Genomic DNA, 17,785 nt, shown 5'->3' on the forward strand with positions numbered 1-17,785 from the left:
AACTCTGAGAGTAAGAGCCTTGGATGTAAGATTCATACATCATGATTCATTTCTACAGCCACAATTTAATCAAACGATTCCGGCTCTTAAAAGGTTTTTCTCTTTGACCTTGGCAGAGCCCTGCCTCTCCGTTTTTCTATTTGATGTTTCAAGGCTCATTCTTATCTCATGGTTTCAGGACTGGAGGCAGTCACTGCCTGTGTGTGGAGAGGCATATTGTACCCATCCCAAGGATTTAACACAGTCAAAGCATATTCATCAATGTTATTCACGTCATGCAAGTTCCAAGAGTCCAAACAAACCAGGACATCGAGTCCCGTGTTAAAGTCAACCAGTCACATTGGCTTTTATTTTTTAATCCTTAGCTTGGGAAGGGTTCAACTGAGAGCCACATGGATGATGAAAAGTCTGGGAAATAAAATCTCCAGGAGAGATGAAAGGAATTGGGATTATTCCGCCTAGGGAAGAGAAGCTTGAGGAGTGACTTCATAATGGTCTTTGAATGAAGAATGGCAACCAGCTGTCCTGGCTTTGCTGAGGACCAAATATGAGGAAATGTGTTTTAACCTAAGTCCCGCATGGCATAGTTTAAGTTTGGGCAGAGTTTCTTGACAGTTCAAATAGTGAGTTAGCAAGAGAAGTTAAATTTTCTCTTGTGGACTTCTTTAACAACTGGAGAGATATCCATTCATTGGGTGGGAGAAACAGAGTTAAGTTTGGGTTGATTTAAAGCCAGATAACTTCCCAAGGGCTTTCCAAACTTTGTTATTCCAAAGTAGATATTCATTCATTTATTCAGCAGATATTTAGTAAATGCCTTTGGTGTGCCAAGCTCTGTGCTCAGTGCTGGAGATATAAAGACAAAAAGGGAAATAATCCTTCCTCTGAAGGAGCTTACAGTCCACTGCGGGGAAACCTGCACACTTGAATAAACATTATATAAGTAAAAGGAGCATAGTATAGTGGAAAGATGGAGGGACTGCCCTGGGGAAGTCCTAGGTTCAAACCCTGCCTTGTCACATTCACTAACTGTAGCCATGGCCAAGTTTCTGAGCCTCAGTCTTCTCAACTACTTATAAAATAGGAATAATTTATACCTGTAACACCCTTCCTCACTGGGTTATTACACGGTTCAAATGAACTAATGTCTGTAAAGTTCCTCAGAAATTTAAAATTTTTAATTTAATTTAAAGTTAAAAAATTTAAAGCTTGTTGTTATTATAGAACTACGGGTGTCTCAGTCATTATAAATTTGACAATATGTTGGTTGAAGGAACCTCCTCCAAAGTACCCCAGTTGTCCATGATTTCTTTATTATGAATAATAACACATTCTGTTGGGACTATCACGTGGTAGATAGAGGGGTGGCCTTACTCAAGAAGTCCTAGGTTTGCAGTCTTATTTCTGATCTTTACCATTGTTAGGATTAAAATTCTCCAGTGACTGTGTCTTAATTTATAATTATTAAATAATTACAAGCAGGTCAGAGAAAGAAAAGACTTTTACTCTTAACGCCACCTATAGCTGTTTGACTCTGGGGAAGTCATTTAGCATCCTAGTGTCCCAGAAAATTCTCTTGAGTCTATAAGATAAAGACTTTGCCATTCTGAATTGTTGCAGTGACACTCAGGTCCAGACCAGACTTATTTGAGTTCATCATCACTCTAAAGTTTACAGAGTAATTTCCTCAACTTTGTTAGGTTGCAGATATTATCATGCCTGTGTCACAGAGGAGAAGAGACAGATACAGAGAGGCTAAGAGACTTGTTGGTTGCCATATCCGCCATATTTCATGTCAAATGAGATGAAATTCTTAAACACTATATAAATACTAACTATAATGATAATAATACAATTATTATTTTTCTTCCTAGCCAGAATATATGTCATTTATATGGATTTCTCCAAATGTTCATAAGCAAATATGGAACTACAAAATAAGAAGGCCAATCTAGTCCTCCTTAGGTTAAGTTGAGTCTTCTCTAGACCAGTACCTTATTCCTGGAGCTCTAAAGATCATTTATTTAGCTCTGTGATCTGGCTAGCCAGAGTTCATATGTGATCCCATCAGTGTAGAATCCCTCACCTGGTTGTATATTGTCCCTTAGCCATTTGGGTCCATATTCTATATAACACATCCATCTCCTTCCATAAGTCTGCCACAGGATGCCCAACTAACATGCCAGGGTCGAGGGCAGAGGGGTGTTCTTCACTCTAATACCCTCATATATCTCCTGATCTGGAAAGGATGCTGACAGAGCCCAGAGCTATGCATTGGGTATTCCTCGTCCATCTTCTTTTTTGATCATTTATCTCTTTGATGACATCCTGGTTCTTCTTCAAAGTCCCTCATTTGTTAGCTGCTCATCCCTACCATTGGACTCTTTTGCTCTCTAAATGAGACATTTTTAATTCTTTTCAGATTGTCATGTTCTGTGGTTCACAGTCATAAAACAACACTAATATGATATCGATATTATAAAGGTAGATCCTTATTTTTGAGAAAAGTTGGAGGTTATTTAAAGATCTTTGTAATTTTTCAAAAGCAATCAGTCTATTCCACTGGGATGCTAGGTTGTGCAGTGGATAGAGCACTGGGTCTAGAGTCAAGAAAACTTGAGTTCAAATCTAGCCTCAGACACTTACAATATGACTCTGGGCAAGTCACTTCACCTCTTTCTGGTTCAGTTCCCTCAACTGTATAATGGAGCTAATCTCAGGTTTGCTGGGAGGATCGAATGACATAATATTTATAAAGTATTTAGTGCTAAATAAATGCTTATTCTCTCTTCCCTGCTCTACTTCCTTTCTCCTCCACCTTGTTAATTCTGGATCCAACTTAATGTTTAATTGCAATGTTCATTCCAACTGAACAGGTTATCTATCTAATTATATATGAACAGTAGGCATTCTTCATCCCCTTGGCTCTTCTTGTGTACCTACTTAGTTTGACCTAATCATCCGCACAGAGTTTATTAGCAGGTCTGTTTGTTTGTTTTTTAAGCTGTTCTACCAATTCAAGTTGAAAGAATTTTTTGGCACCTCAACCAGTGACTTGGAGCAATATTGCTATTCTTTCAGGCTGACCTCATTGACCCATACTGGTCTGTTAGAAGGTTTTAGTGCCCAACGTGAGGAGCACAAGTTCTGTCGAGACTCAGAAAAATGTGAAAGGACATACATATGTCATGAAATCAGTGTCATAGAATCTTGCCCATAATCAGTATTTCCTTTTTTTATTAACTTAAGTCAGTGCGTAGGATAAAGTCCACTTTATGTACAGTTCAGTAGCCCCACATTCTATTTGTGTTTGACGCCGCTGGTCTAGATGACACCTGGTGATCCTTCCAAATCTGTGATATTGTGAGTAATTTCAGGTTTTCCCAATCCCAGGATCGTGGCCATCCATCTCACTCCAGAGCATTCTTCTTTAGACTAACAACAGAAATAATTCCCCAGCTCTTAAAAAATGTCTAAAAAGGTTTTTCTTTAATGCCTTTTGTTTTTATATCACAGTCACTTACAGAAATACCAGTCGTCATCTCCCAAAAGAATCCTCCCTTATTACAAAGAAAAACAGTTCAATGGAAATAGGAGGCAGTGCCCAACGCAAATGAGATGTGCAATACTTTATTCCTCTAGGCCTTCCCATCTCTCTGCCTAGAAAACTCTCATACTCTTTACCTCTGCGCACATACAGTTACATTCCTGCTGACCAGCAATGGTTGGAAATATTCATGAAAGAACTGCTAGTGAGAATAAGACAGGAAGACTGAGGGATAGATAAGCTTGTTTCTGGTGGAATTAAAATAATAAAAGCCCCAATCATCAAAGGAACTGAAAGGGCTAGCCAGAATCTCCAAACTTGGAGGAATAGGTAGAGGCCAATTAAGAGTGCCATTACACAGTTATTAAAATGGAAGCATAAAAAATATATTTTTCCTGGCCTCTCATCTCCCCAAAATAATGTAACACAGACAGATATCCTTCAAATCCCCTGTCCTAGCTGCTTAGTCCAATGACAGACATGTTTTAGTTTCTTCTTATCTATCCATAACCAGAAATACCACTGAATTTGCAAAGAGTTCATATTTCTATGGACTTTCCAATAAGGCTGGTCTTGTGAATAGACAAGTTCAATGACTGTCTACATTGTATAATGTCCTTTTGCCTAAGGCAAGAACCTTCAACCAGAAGATCAAGGTATTCTAGTCTATCTCGAAGCCTTTCCTGGTCAAACTTCACTCTGGTTTTCCAGTGGGGGGAGGCAACAAAAATGACAGCCTCACCATATACTGTGCCCAGCTCTGTTCCTTCCCAATTGAGATGCTTTTACAAATTCAAAATGGAGCCACTATGCTCTAGAGCAGTGGTTCCCAAACTTTTTTGGCCTACCGCCCCCTTTCCAGAAAAAATATTAGCTAATTCCTTGGAAATTATTTTTTTTTATTTTTATAGCAATTAATAGGAAAGATAAATGCACCTGTAGCCATCACCCCTCTCCTGGATCGCTGCAGCACCCACCAGGGGGCAGTGGCGCCCACTTTGGGAATCACTGCTCTAGAGTGTTCCTGTGACAAAGGGCTTTGCAGCTTTCCCCTTAGCACCTTGTAGTAGTATTTCCAGAATTTTTCCAGAATTTCCAGAATTCCAGAAATGACTGTGATCTAAAACCCAAAGACATAAAAATCCCTTAAGTTTAGTTTTAAAGGGTGAGGGAGTTGCCTCTGGTGTTGGTTACCCTGAAAGAAGAATGCTCCAGAGAGTGATGGGTGGTAGATACTTGGGGTTGGGCCACCCTGAAATTACTCACAGAATCTCAGAGTTGGAAGGACCCCCTATCTCTCAACTATTATTTTCAGGGAAAACAAGAGGTGGTAGTAGTAGCACTTTTCACCTTACTAATAAGCCAGGACCTATTCCTGACCTAAGGCTTCCAATGCAAATACCTTTCAGCACTTCCTCAAGAACTGGTCTTGTCAGACTTCCTTTATTTCCTTTTTTGTCAGGGTAACTAAACTGGTCAATCAGGAGAATACTGTAGGTCAGGGATTTTTCAGTATTTCTTTGGTATGGACCCCTTTGACAGTCAGGTAAATTATATTACCCCTTCTAGGAATAATGTTTTAAATGCATGAAATAAAATACAGAGGATTACAAAGGAAATCAATGATATTGAAATAGTTATAAAAAAATTTAAACAAGTTCAAGGACCCCAGATTATGAAATATATGTTTGGCAACTGATAAAAGTAACTGGTTTTCTATTCCTCAGTTACAAACCCCCAAAGTAGACTTAGTCAGTCAATAAACATTTATTAAGTACCTGCCATATGCCAAACCCTGTACTAAGCAATGAATACAACGAAAGGCAAAAGGCAGTCCTGTCTTTAAGGACATCACTATCTGATGTGTTTTTGCCTAGATTTTAGTCAAGTATTTGATCAAAGAATCTCATACTATTTATTATTATGTGTAAAATGAAAAAATCTGATTAGTACTAACTGGTGGATGGTTCAACAATGGCACATGGTAGATGCAGAAGGACAAATGGCCCGATCTTGATAAAAAGGGAAGAGATTGGAATCTTCAAACTATACACCCCAAAGCTTAACTTGGGAAATTCCTTGGACTTGTGCAAAGAATCCACTAGCAATTATAAGTATCCAGGCACTGGCATATGTGTCAGAGACATAAAGACAGGAAAAAAAAACACCCCTGCCCTTAAGGATGTTTTAATCTGTTGGAGAACATAACATATATATGTAACAATAAATGCAAAATATACACCAAGAAAATATAAGATAATTGGTGGGAAGAGGAAGGAGGGAGGCACTAGCAGCAAGGGGAATTGGAAAAGGCCTTTGAGGCAGAAGTAAGGAGAAAGTGAATTCTGGGCAAAGGGGACAGCCTGCAGAAAAGTAAAGAAATGGGAGATGAAATGTTAGGTATGGAGCACAAGAAAGCCAGTTTGCCTGGATGGCAGAGCAGATGAAGAAATGTTGTGTAGAAGGGGTCTGGAAAGATAGGCTGGTTAGAGTCAGAATGTAAAGGATTTTAAATCCTAAACATAGAATATTATATCCTAGAGGCAAGAAGGAATCCCTAGTGAGCAAAAAAAATACCGCTAGCCCTGTGCTTTTTGGAATATTCCTTTGGCAACTGTATGTAGAAGAAGAATAGGAAAAGGAAGAGACCAGTCTACTAGGCAATTGGCAGCGAGTTCCTGAAGCTTATAAGAGAAGTAGCATTGAATAGATGGATCTGGGAGTCATAGTCTTTGAACCAGTGAAAACTGATGAGATCACCAAGACGAAGAGAGAAGCGGGCAAAACCTTGGGTCAGAGTCATGGGTTGTATCCACAGTTAAGAAATGGAATACAGATAATGAGAGAAGTAGTGATCAGACAGGTCAGAGGAGAAACAACACAGAAGAGTGTCAGGAACACCGAGAGATGAGAGATTATCCAGGAGGAGAAGGTAATAGCGTCATTGGCTTTAGAGAGTTCAAGAAAAGGCCATTGGATTTGACAATTAATAGGTCACTGGTAACTTTAGAGACAACCATTTCAATAGAATGAATTTAAGAGCCAGATTGCAAAAGACTTGAAGAAAGTGAGAAGAAAGAAATGGAGGCAATGAGTTTAAAACAGTTTTTTCCTCCATCTAGGAGTATGACTGTGAAAGAAAAGAAATATAGAGCAGTAAGTAGTTTGAAGGGATGGTAGGTTCAAATGAGGGTTAAAGATTGAGGGGAAACGGGCATGTAGACAGTAGGAAAACCAGGAGATTGAGAGTGATCAAAGATTAGAGATAAAGGGAGTGGAGGAAATCTCCAAAATCTTCTGCAGGAGACTGGAGGATAGAATCAAGGGTACAGAATAATAGGGTTGGCCATGGTGTGGAGAAGAGCCACCCCTCTATCAGATATTGGAGTGAAATAGGAGAGGATGGGGAATGATGTCAAATGGTCTTGAGATTTACAGCCCGGGAAAGGGGGAAACTTAATGCGAATGGACTCTAGTTTCCCAGTGAAGTAAGAGCAGACATATTCAGCTGAGAGAATGGGAGTAGCTTGAAGAGAGATGGAGAGGTTTGTGGGAAAGCCAATATGGCGAACATGAGTGAGTCAATTAGGGAAAAGTAAAAGGGTTGCCTTGCTGCTGAGACTGCCAGTCTAAGATTAGATAATATATGATTCTGTGACTTCTTCCAACATTATTCAGCATAATGTGAGCAGAGGCAGAACTGAACTGGTTAACTGCAGAGTCAAAATTAGAAAGTGGGGAAATTAAAGCTGGAGGAGGGGATGATACACTGGGGAGGGGGACTAAAGCAAGGACAAAGAATGGGTAAAAAACATGTGTAGGGAGCAGTGAAAGAATAGTAGGTTATCATTGGATCGAGGAATTTCAGAACTCTTGGGTCATAGAAGTGGAATCATTATGGGTAATAGTAAGACCAAGGGTGTAACTGAAAGGCACTTGTGTATGACTGAAGAGTAATAAAGGCCATTTGAGTTGAGGAGAATGGTGAAGTGAAAGACTTGGATATCTGAATAAGCATCAACATATATGTTGAATATAGTTCGAATAGAGAAGATCATGAGCTGAATGAACTCTGAAAAAAAAAAAGAGGAAAAGAACCAATAGATAATTATCAGCAGGATCTAGTTTGGGTCCGAAATTTGAATAGAGTAAACCTTAAAGGAAGAAAAGCTTGCTGAGTGATGGCAGCAAAGGGAGGATCTAGAGGTAGCAATGCGGGGAAATGAAAAATGCCTAATCTTCTTCTGGAACAGTGTGTTAGAGGAGATGAAAGAAGGATGACTAAGGAGGCAAAGGATTTTAGGGAACAGTCCAGGTCTCTGTGAATATCAAAATATAGAAGAAACACAAGAGAAAGATGTCTGAATTTGAAAGTAAGTTTGTTGACAATAGAATAAGGATTGCAGAGGGCACAGTGGAAGAGGGGCAAAACAGAGTTAGTTAGGTATTTGAGAGGGGTGAAGCAGAGATGGATGTGTGGTGTATTGGTAAAGAAGTGGTGAAATGTTTTCCATACTAACTTTCCACAAACCTCTCCACCTTTCCTCAGGAGAAGGAAGCGTATGGTTTTTACTTAGACACTTAGGACTACTGCTTCACTGAAACTGAGACAGTGATTGGTGCTTTCAGACAAGTGCTCCCAATCTCCAAGATCCTGTGAATGTTAGAAGGTCTCTCTCAGTCTTCTTTCAAATACTAGAAAAGAAGGAAGACTGGATCTTACCTAGATTTTAGCGATGCATATGATAAAGCTACCCATGCTTTTCTTGGGGCAAAGATGGGAAGAGGTGGAAAGAAATGGATTAGTTATTGGTAAGATCCAATTAGATAGGTTCAGAAATGGCTGCATAGTTGGACTCAAAGATGGGTCATAAAAAAAATAGTTCCATATCAATTTCGAAGAAAGTCATCAGTGTGGCGTCCCATCCTTGGCCCTGTGCTGCTTAACATTTTTTTATCAGGAACTTGGATAAAGGTAGAGGTGACATTCTTGTCACATTTGAAATGATCCAAAGGAAGGAAGGCTAGCTAACACACTGAATGATAGAGTTGGGATACAAAAAAAAATCTGGACAGCTTAGGAAATATGGCTGAATCTAATAACAAAATGTATTAGGCATATACTTGAGCTAAAAAAATAAACTCAAGTCTCAGCTGTGAAAGCATGGCTAGATGGCAATTTGTCTAAGAAAAATCTAGGGATTTCAGTGACTGCAAGGTCAATCTGAGTCAAAAACATTATATAACAGTTCCCAAAATTTATGTGGTCCTAGGTTGCATCAAGAATCAGAGTTTCCAGGAATGAGGAGACGATACTACTTTTATGCTCTATTGTCTTGTCAGACAATATCTGAAGAATTGTGTCCAGTTCCAGGGACCCCATTTTAGGAAAGGCTGTTATAAGCTATAGATCGTTTAGAAAAGGTGAATGACAAGATGAACAGCTGTGTGTCCATTCCATGAGAGGATCAGTAAGGAAATAGAGATAGTTAGCTTAGAGAAGAAATGTGGGGTCAGGATGGAAGGAGAGGTTGGGCACATATGATATTTGTCTTAAGTATTTAAAGGTTTGTCTCCTGGAAGAGGGATTAGAGGACTTCAGTAGGAGCAACATATGAAAGTTACAAAGAGATAAATTGATATGAGGAAAAGTTTCCTAAGAAGCTATCCCAAAGTGGAATGATCTGCTTCAGGAGGTAGAGGGTTGGTCATTGGCAGTTTCCAAGCTCAAGCAGATTGACTACCAAAACAAGTATTCTAGAACCAATCAATATGCTTTATTAAATGCTCACTGTGTGCCAAACACTGTGCTAAGTGCTGGTTAGGCTGTGTAACCAATGAGATCCTCAATTTTGAAATTCTATAATTAATTTAAGCCTTCTGTGAATTAAATTTATTAAATCCTTTCCTAAGAATAGGTTTTTATAGGTAGAATGGAGGAACAAAGGCGAAGGAACTGAGTTTGTGAGGTCTTATCAACTAATCGACAATCATTTTAAAAGTATTTACTAGATGTTGGGCACTGCTAGATATTAGGGATAGTAATAAAAAGTAAAATAGTCCCTGACCTCAAGGAGTTTGTGTTCTGCTAGGAGGATAAACTGCATGCTTTATAGGCTATTGCAATAGTCTGCTGGTACTTCTCTCTGCCTCAAGCCTCTAACTCCTTCAGGCCAACCTTTACTCAGCTATCAAATTCATCTTCCTAAAGCAAAAGTCTGACTATCTAGGCCCCCACTCCACCCAGGATCAAATATAAAATCTCTTGGCTTTTAAAGCCCATCACCCAGCCCCTTTTGTGCCTTTCCAGTCCGACACTGTATAATCCCAGCCCTGCTCCTCTCCCCCTACTCTGGTTCACTGACACTGGCCTCTTTGGTGTTCCAAGCACAAAAAACTCCATCTCTAGACTCTGAATGTATTCACTGGCTAGCTCTGATACTTAGAATGTTCTCCTTCCTCATCTCTGCCTCTTAGCTTCTCTGGAAGGCTCACTTTCTACCAGAAACCTTTCTCGGTCCTCCTTAATCTTAGTGCCTTCCCTCTGTTGATTACTCCCACTTTATCCTGGATGTAGCTCAATTGTACACAATTGTTTGAATGTCCTCTCCTCCATAGACTAAACTCCACAGCAGCAGGAATTGGTTTTCTGCCTTTCTTTATATCCCTAATGCTGAGGTCAGGTACCTGGTACACAGTAGGTGCTTCATAAATGCTAATTAACTTGACTTAAGCAAATATAAGATCAATATAACATAACTAAGCAGTGGTTTGGGGAGGGGAGACAGCACCATAGGGAATCAGGAAAGGTCCTTTTGAAGGATGTGGTACTTGACCTGAACCTTTAAGTTAGAGGTACCTAGAGATGAAAGTTGAGAAAGAAGAGTATTCCAGGGATGTGGGGTGAGGAGAGCCTGGCCAAAGACCTTCTATAAAGCTGGGAGATGTTTAGCTGGAATAGAAGGTCCGTGTGGGAGAAGAAGGTATAAATAACATAGAAAGATAGGCTGGAGCCTGATCTTGAAAGTCTTTATCAAATAAGGGGTTACTAGGTAGCACAGTGGATAGAACTCCAGATCTGGAGTCAGGAGGATGTAAGTTCGAATCTAGCCTCAGACACTTTGCTGTGTGACCCTGGGAATCCAGTAGCTTAGCTCTTGCCGCTCTTCTGTCTTAGAAATGATTAGGCATATACTTGAGCTAAAAGCATAAACTCAGATTTCAGGCTGTGAGAGGCATGACGGAGAAGGCAGAAGGTAAGGGTCAAAAAAAAAAAATTAGTCAAAGGAGTTTGTATTTGAACCTAATAGCAGTGAAGCTCCATTATCAGGACAAAGACAATAATAGTCTCAAGCATTCTAAGTAGAGCTCTACGGTGAAAGGTTGTCATGCCCTTTCAAATAACTTTTTTAATGTGAACTTGGATATTATTCCCCAACAAGAGATAGGAAAGAGTTAGGGACACCTGTGGAAGAGGAGATGGCAGAATGAACTTCGGTGGCCGGGCTCTGATATCCTGATAGATGGCTGAATGGAAGGGAGTTGGGGTCTTGGGGCTGCTAGATATAGAGAGTTGAGTCTCGGTTCCACTTACCCTCCAACAATCAATATCCAGGGCAGCTCTGCCCCAGAACAAGTCCCAGAGCTGAGAATGAGAAGGATGGCAAATGAGAGCCTCTGAAGAGTCAGAGTCTCTGCTTCTGCTGGTAGAGGGTGGGCCTGGGGTTGGGTATAGAGAACTGGAGACACTCAGGCAGGTAAAAGGAATTTACCCAAAGAAATGAGGTTGCTTAAGGGCCTTTAGGAGAACCAGGATTTGAACCCAGTCTTCTTTCTCTAAATTCAGTACTTCATCCACCATACTAAATCTGGTCTCTGAAACATAGACATTCATGGTAGGTTGAGTTCAGCCATCACTAAGCAGATGGAGAGAAGGCTGAATTATCCATTTGCCAGTGAAGAATTCTTTGGCCAGCTGTAAAGAAATCAGACTTTGCCCCTCTGTGTCCACTAAGCGTGGTTAATATTTTAATTCAATGTTCTTAGTACTTCTCCTCTAGCCTCAGTGGGAGGAACTGATTGGCATGGACCATGATGAGGTCGCCCTGTCCCAGAAGTCTATAATTCATCCATGGAATTTTCCAAACCACCCTGTCCATAACCAAGCCTGTAAAGGGGTTTGGGGTGGGCTGTGCCTCTCCAGCTGACTCTTGGCAGCTTTGCCTGTGGATCATAGCATACAAGCGTGGAACTTGTATAATCACACACAAAAATAGTGTTGGAAGAGACCTTAAAGTCATGGCCCTTATTGTACCAAAAAGGAAACCAAGGCTGAGAGACAGAACTTGTCCTAGGTGACACTAGTAGGCAGCAGGTCTGGGACTGGAATCCAGGCTTACTACATCACAGTGTCCTGAATGACAACTGAAATTTGAACTGGGATGTGCTGTGTGATTGGGAAGCAGGGGTTGGAGATTTCTATCCTCTAGACCAGTGATTCCCAAAGTGGGCACCACCGCCCCCTGGTGGGTGCTGCAGCGATCCAGGGAGCGGTGATGGCCACACTTTTTATGTATTGCTTTCTATTCTGAGTTCAATAAATAGTTTTGTAATTTCCAGGGGGCTAAGTAATATTTTTCCTGGAAAGGGGGCGGTAGGCCAAAAAAGTTTGGGAACCACTGTTCTAGACTGATATATGTGGTTCAGGAAAACCCTATTACTGGCTTCATATGGGTCAGACCCCAGGTCTCATATACAGAGTTATACATGAGGGTCTGTCACTCACGATTCCACGTAAGACCTGTAATAGAAATGTCAGCCTTGATCCTCAGCCATCAGATCAGTCGATCATTAACCATTCATGAAGTGCCTGCCATGTTCCAGGCACTCTGCTCAGCCCTGGGCAAGGAAGGGCAGTTGCATGTTTCTCATCTAAATGAAAGTAAACTCTTTCCACCACTCACAAACTTGCCCCTGCCTTCCACCAAAAATAAATAAATAAGAGGCAAAAATAAAAGAGAAAATGTTAGGCTTATTCCTGCAGGATGTAATCCTCTGGGCTTTTGTGAGAGATGGGGAGGGCTCGGGAGAGTGTCCAAACCTGTGATTTCATCTCTATCGAGGAGAGTGGGAAAAATGCTGACTCCAAACTAGTGAGAGGGCTTGGAAGAGAAGGGGAGAGGAGGATGGAGACAATAGAATGGGAAGAGTGGGGACGGGGAGTGACATCCATGTTTCTGAGAGGGGTTCAAGCTGCAGCACAGAATTCCATAGTGGGAAAGGGAATGGGTTTTGCTAGGAATCCAAGGATTCTTCCTCACTGGGATTGAGAAAGGGATGGGGGAGTTTGGGAGCCGCAGGACAGGGATTCTGGGACTTTTGGACAGGAGGGCCCAGCAAATAACAATCCTTGCTCTCAAAGTGTTCAAATTCTAATGGGGGAGACAATATTGTGTGTGCATGCACGCAAGAGTGTGTGTGTGTTTGTGTGTGCATGTGTGTGCATGTGTGTGTAACAGTTATAGTATTGTATATATTAGAAATTGTATTTTTGGTGTTCAGTTGTTTTAATCATTTTCTCTTTGTGACCTCATTTGAGGTTTTCTTGGCAAGGATACAGGAGTACTTTGCCATTTCCCTCTCCAGCTCATTTTATAGATGTGGAAACTGAGACAAACAGCATTAAATGACTTGCTCTGGGTCACACAGGCAGTATGTGTTTAAGGCCAGATTTGAACTCAGGAAAATGAATCTTTCTGATTCTAAGTCTAGCACTCTGTCCACTGCAACACACATGCACATACTGTATATATTATACATAATTGTAGTATATATTATGTAGTTCTGTTATACAGTACACAGACTATATATATTCTCTTCCATTAGAATGTAAGTTCTTTGAGAAGATTATATTATATGTATGTGTGAATGTATACATATAGCATATATAATATGCTTACTATATTTAGACTGACAGATGGCTAGATAGAGTTAGACAGATCGGTAGATAGACAGATCGGTAGATAGATAGATAGATAGATAGATAGATAGATAGATAGATAGATAGATAGATAGATAGATAGATAGATAGATGGATGGACAGACGGATAGATGGATGGATAGATAGACAGAGAGACAGATACACAGACAAATAGAGAGAAAAAGAGAGAATATATAAAATATCTTGTCTCTTCCATTAGAATGTAATTCCTTTGAGGGCAAGAACTATTTTTTTCTGCCTTCAAATTTCCCATATTAAAATATATATATACAGATATATACAGATATATACTCATATATGTAGTTATATAAATATTTCTTTATAAGTATATATATAAGTATAATTACCTTAGAAAGGAGGGCACCAGCATCTGGGTGTGACTGGGAAAGGTCTCCTAGAGAGGGCAGCCCTTGAATTGAGTCTTGACAAAAGCCAGGGATTCTGAGAGGTTGCAGTGAGGAGAGACTGCGTTCTAGCCTGGGTACACAGCCATTGCAGAGGTATGAAGATAAGAGACAGATGTCATGTGTGCTGTCTAGAAAAGCTGTCTCTTAGAGGGAGTAGAAGATGCCAGATTAGTTTGAGAATAGATGCCAGTCTGTACCTGTCATCTATTGGATGGAGCTTCCATGCCAAAGAGCATCCTGTACACATGACGCCACAGGTCTTGTCCTCCAAAAGAAAAAATGGGGGAAAAATCCTTATGTGACAAAATGATTTATATTCGTGATAGAAAACACATTTCCTTTTTTTTAAACCCTTACTTTTCGATCTTAAAATCGATACTAAGTGAAAATTTCAAGCCAGAAGATGGGTAAGGGCTAGACAATGGGGAATAAGTGACTTACCTGTGGTTCATACAGTTAGGAAATGTCTGAAGCCAGATTTGAACCTTGAACTTCTCATCTCTGAGCCTGGCTCTCTATCCACTGAGCCACCTACCCTCCCAGAGAACACATTTCTTAAACCCCCAAACCTTTCTGCCTGGCTTGTTCACTTGCCACCAGAACAAATCGTGGTGTTAAAATGTCTATTTTCAGGGGCTTCTCAACCATCAGCTTACATCTCAGTGTAGAAGGACCCATTAGGGAGTCCATAGGGCTTTGCTTGGCACGAGTGAAAGAACCATTCACAAAGGCCCCTGTCTTCCCCTCTCATGGTGCAGTGTCGGTGGGAACTGAATGCTAGGGCTGAATAGAGGAGCATGGGGCTCGGGAGGGCAGAGGTTGATCCCCATTCTGCTCCTTTTCTTTTCTCTTCCTGCCTATGACGCTGGCCCAGGGACATTCTTGGGAGCTGTGTCATGGCCATTTCTGTAAATGATTCACATGAAAGTGACCTTTAAAGAGAAAGCAGAAACAACCCCAAAAACAAAAAGCTGCTGGCTGTCAGGAGGCTCCTCTCCCATGGCTGTTTGGAAGAACTCACATCTGAGACTGTGGTTCTTTGGGTTCTGACAAACAACCAAAATGCATTTCCTTCGCAGGGAGTTATTGTTCGGTCGCTGAAATCCAATCGCCCAAATCCTACACAACCGTGTTTGCTCTGGTTACATTCCCACGTGCAAAATCAGCCCTTTGAGGTCCTCGATTAGGTATCCTGATAAACATCTGAAGTAGGAATGAGGTCAAGTTCAGTGACAGGAGTGCTGGAGCAAAAAAGAAAGACAGAAATAAATAGGGGGATTTGCTTACCTCAACCCCTCAGTCTTTTTCTGTTCTTATCTCCATTGACCGTATTGTATACAATCAAAAGAGCTTTGGGGTTTGGGGGATTTTTTTGTACCAGCCAAGATTATATTGGGTTAGGGAACTCCTATCATTGAAGAAGGGCAATCCTTGGTCATCTTAGAGTTTTCGAGAATGGTCTGGGGTGTAGGGGCAGTTAGGTAGGTGGCTCAGTGAATTGAGAGCCAGGGCTAGGGATGGGAGGAGGTCCTGGGTTCAAATCTGATGCCAATTACTTCTTAGTTTGTGTGATCCTGAGCAAGTCACTTCACCCCCATTGCCTAGCCCTTACCCTCTTCTGCCTTGGAACTAGTACCCAGTATGATTCTCAGATGGAAGGCAAGGAATTAAAAAAAAAAAAAAAAGAAGAAGAAGAAGAAGAATTATCTGGGGCATTGAAAGCTTAATTAATTTGCCCAGGGGCAGCTAGGTGGCACAGTGAATTGGCACTGGACCTGGAGTCAGGAAGACTTGAATTGAAATTTTCCTTCAGACACTTACTGGCTATGTGACCCTGGACAAGTCATTTAACCCTGTTAGCCTCAGTTTCCTCATCTATAAAATGTCCTGGAGAAGGAAATGGCAAAGTACTTTGGGATCTTTGACAAGAAACCTCCAATGAAGTTACAAGGAATTGGACAAATAGAATCAACTAAACCACAACAGACTCTTTTAATATAGTCAGTTTCCTCTAGAGTCCCATATATTTAATTTTATGCATTTAAAAATATTATTGTGGGCAGGTAGGTAACACAACGGATGAAGTTCAAATCTGACGTGGGACAATTCCTAACCATGTGACCCTGGGAGAGTCACTTAACCCCAGTGGCCTACCTCTTGCTACTCTTCTGTGTTAGAATTGATACTGTGATAATTAAATTAAGTCTACACAAAGATGAGAGCACCTTCCAACTCTGGGAGGTCCTAACCCACGTGTGCTAGAGTGAGTAACCACCTCTGGTGACCACCTTTTAATATATTGAACCCATAAAACCCCTTTTTCCCCTTTACAATACTAAGACGGAAGGTAAAGGGTTTTTTTTTGTTTTTTTTTAAACCCTTACCTTCCATCTTGGAGTCAATACTGTGTATTGGCTCCTAGGCGGAAGAGTGGTAAGGGTGGGCAATGGGGGTCAAGTGACTTGCCCTCGGTCACACAGCTGGGAAGTGTCTGAGGCCAGATTTGAACCTAGGACCTCCCATCTCTAGGTCTGGCTCTCAATCCACTGAGCTACCCAGCTGCCCCCAGAAGGTAAAGGTTTTTAATTTTTTTTAAACCGTTATTGTGAAAAAGGGGTCCTCCTTGCCCCAGAAAAAAAGGCTAAGAACCTTTGTTCAACCCTTTTGCTTTGCAACTAAGAGCTGGGGAAGCTGGGACCTAGAGCTTCTAAATGACTTGTCTAAGGTCACACAGAGAGTGAGTGTCAGAGCTGGGATGCAATCCACGTCTTCTAACCAATCTAACCATCTTTCCAGCATACCGCACTGCCTGACTCCAAGCTGGCTCCAGAACCATTTTCCTCCATGGCCTCTCCCCACAAGAGCTATTAGTAAGAAATTCAATGAGCCCGAAGAATTGCTTAAGCTCAAATGAACAACAAAGTGGCCGATAGCTCTGACTTCTCTGAAACTTTGAGCCCTCTCGCTGATCTAAAACACAGAGATGTCATGGGGTAGATGGAAGCTGGATCACTGCCTTTTTGAATGCCTTCTCTCTCTTTTTTTTTTGCTTCTCCTCCTAGAAATAAAAGTGACCCTCCTCGGCGCCCCATCCTTTCATCTCTGGTCACTCTTTTTTACTATCATCAAGGAACGGTTGTAAAGGGGTCCTTTCTAATCACCATGGTGAGGATTCCGAGAACTGTTTTCACATACCTCTCTAACGCCCTGAAAGAAAAGGTAAGTGAATTACCTCCCCCCATCCCTGCCTCCCGCCCTGGCCCGTTGCCAGGGGTCAGGTTGCAGGAAAGTAACCAGCTGGAAAACTACAGCTGGCTCTGGGCGAGGAATCCAATCTGGGCCAGTGTCCATTCAGTGGGCTCTGGTATTCTTTCAATCATTTGTTCTCACTGTGCAAGTTTTTCTCCTCCTTTTTGTTTGTGGGTTTTGTTGGTTGGGCTTCCTCCAAACATGAAAAAGATAGAAAGAAAAAGAAAGACAGACAGAGATGGAGAGAAAGACAGAGACAGAGAAAGAGGGAGAGGAAAGAGAGAGACAGAGAGCAACAAAAACAGAGAGAGCAAAAGGGGGGAGGAGAGAGAAAGAGAGACAGACAGAGACGGAGAGTGACAGAAACAGAGAGAGAGAAAGAGGGAGTGGGGAGAGGAGAAGAGAGAGACAGACAGAGAAAGAGGGAGAGGAAAGAGAGAGACAGAGAGCAACAAAAACAGAGAGAGCAAAAGGGGGGAGGAGAGAGAAAGAGAGACAGACTGACAGAGACAGAGAGTGACAGAAACAGAGAGAGAAAGAGGGAGTGGGGAGAGGAGAAGAGAGAGACAGACAGAGAAAGAG

At 41.3% G+C, this 17,785-nt stretch overlaps 1 protein-coding gene across 4 annotated transcripts in view; it reads left to right on the forward strand.

The window, feature by feature from the left end:
* Nucleotides 1-17,785, forward strand: part of SLC44A3 (solute carrier family 44 member 3) — a 105,327-nt gene that overhangs the window by 52,303 nt on the left and 35,239 nt on the right. For all 4 annotated transcript variants that reach the window (XM_044672078.1, XM_044672079.1, XM_044672080.1 and 1 more), the window contains exon 9: nt 17,017-17,173. In XM_044672078.1, coding sequence (XP_044528013.1) covers nt 17,017-17,173 — 157 coding nt within the window. The remainder of the gene's footprint in view (nt 1-17,016; nt 17,174-17,785) is intronic.

Source organism: Gracilinanus agilis, chromosome 4, assembly GCF_016433145.1.
Source record: "Gracilinanus agilis isolate LMUSP501 chromosome 4, AgileGrace, whole genome shotgun sequence".
Classification (NCBI taxonomy): domain Eukaryota; kingdom Metazoa; phylum Chordata; class Mammalia; order Didelphimorphia; family Didelphidae; genus Gracilinanus; species Gracilinanus agilis.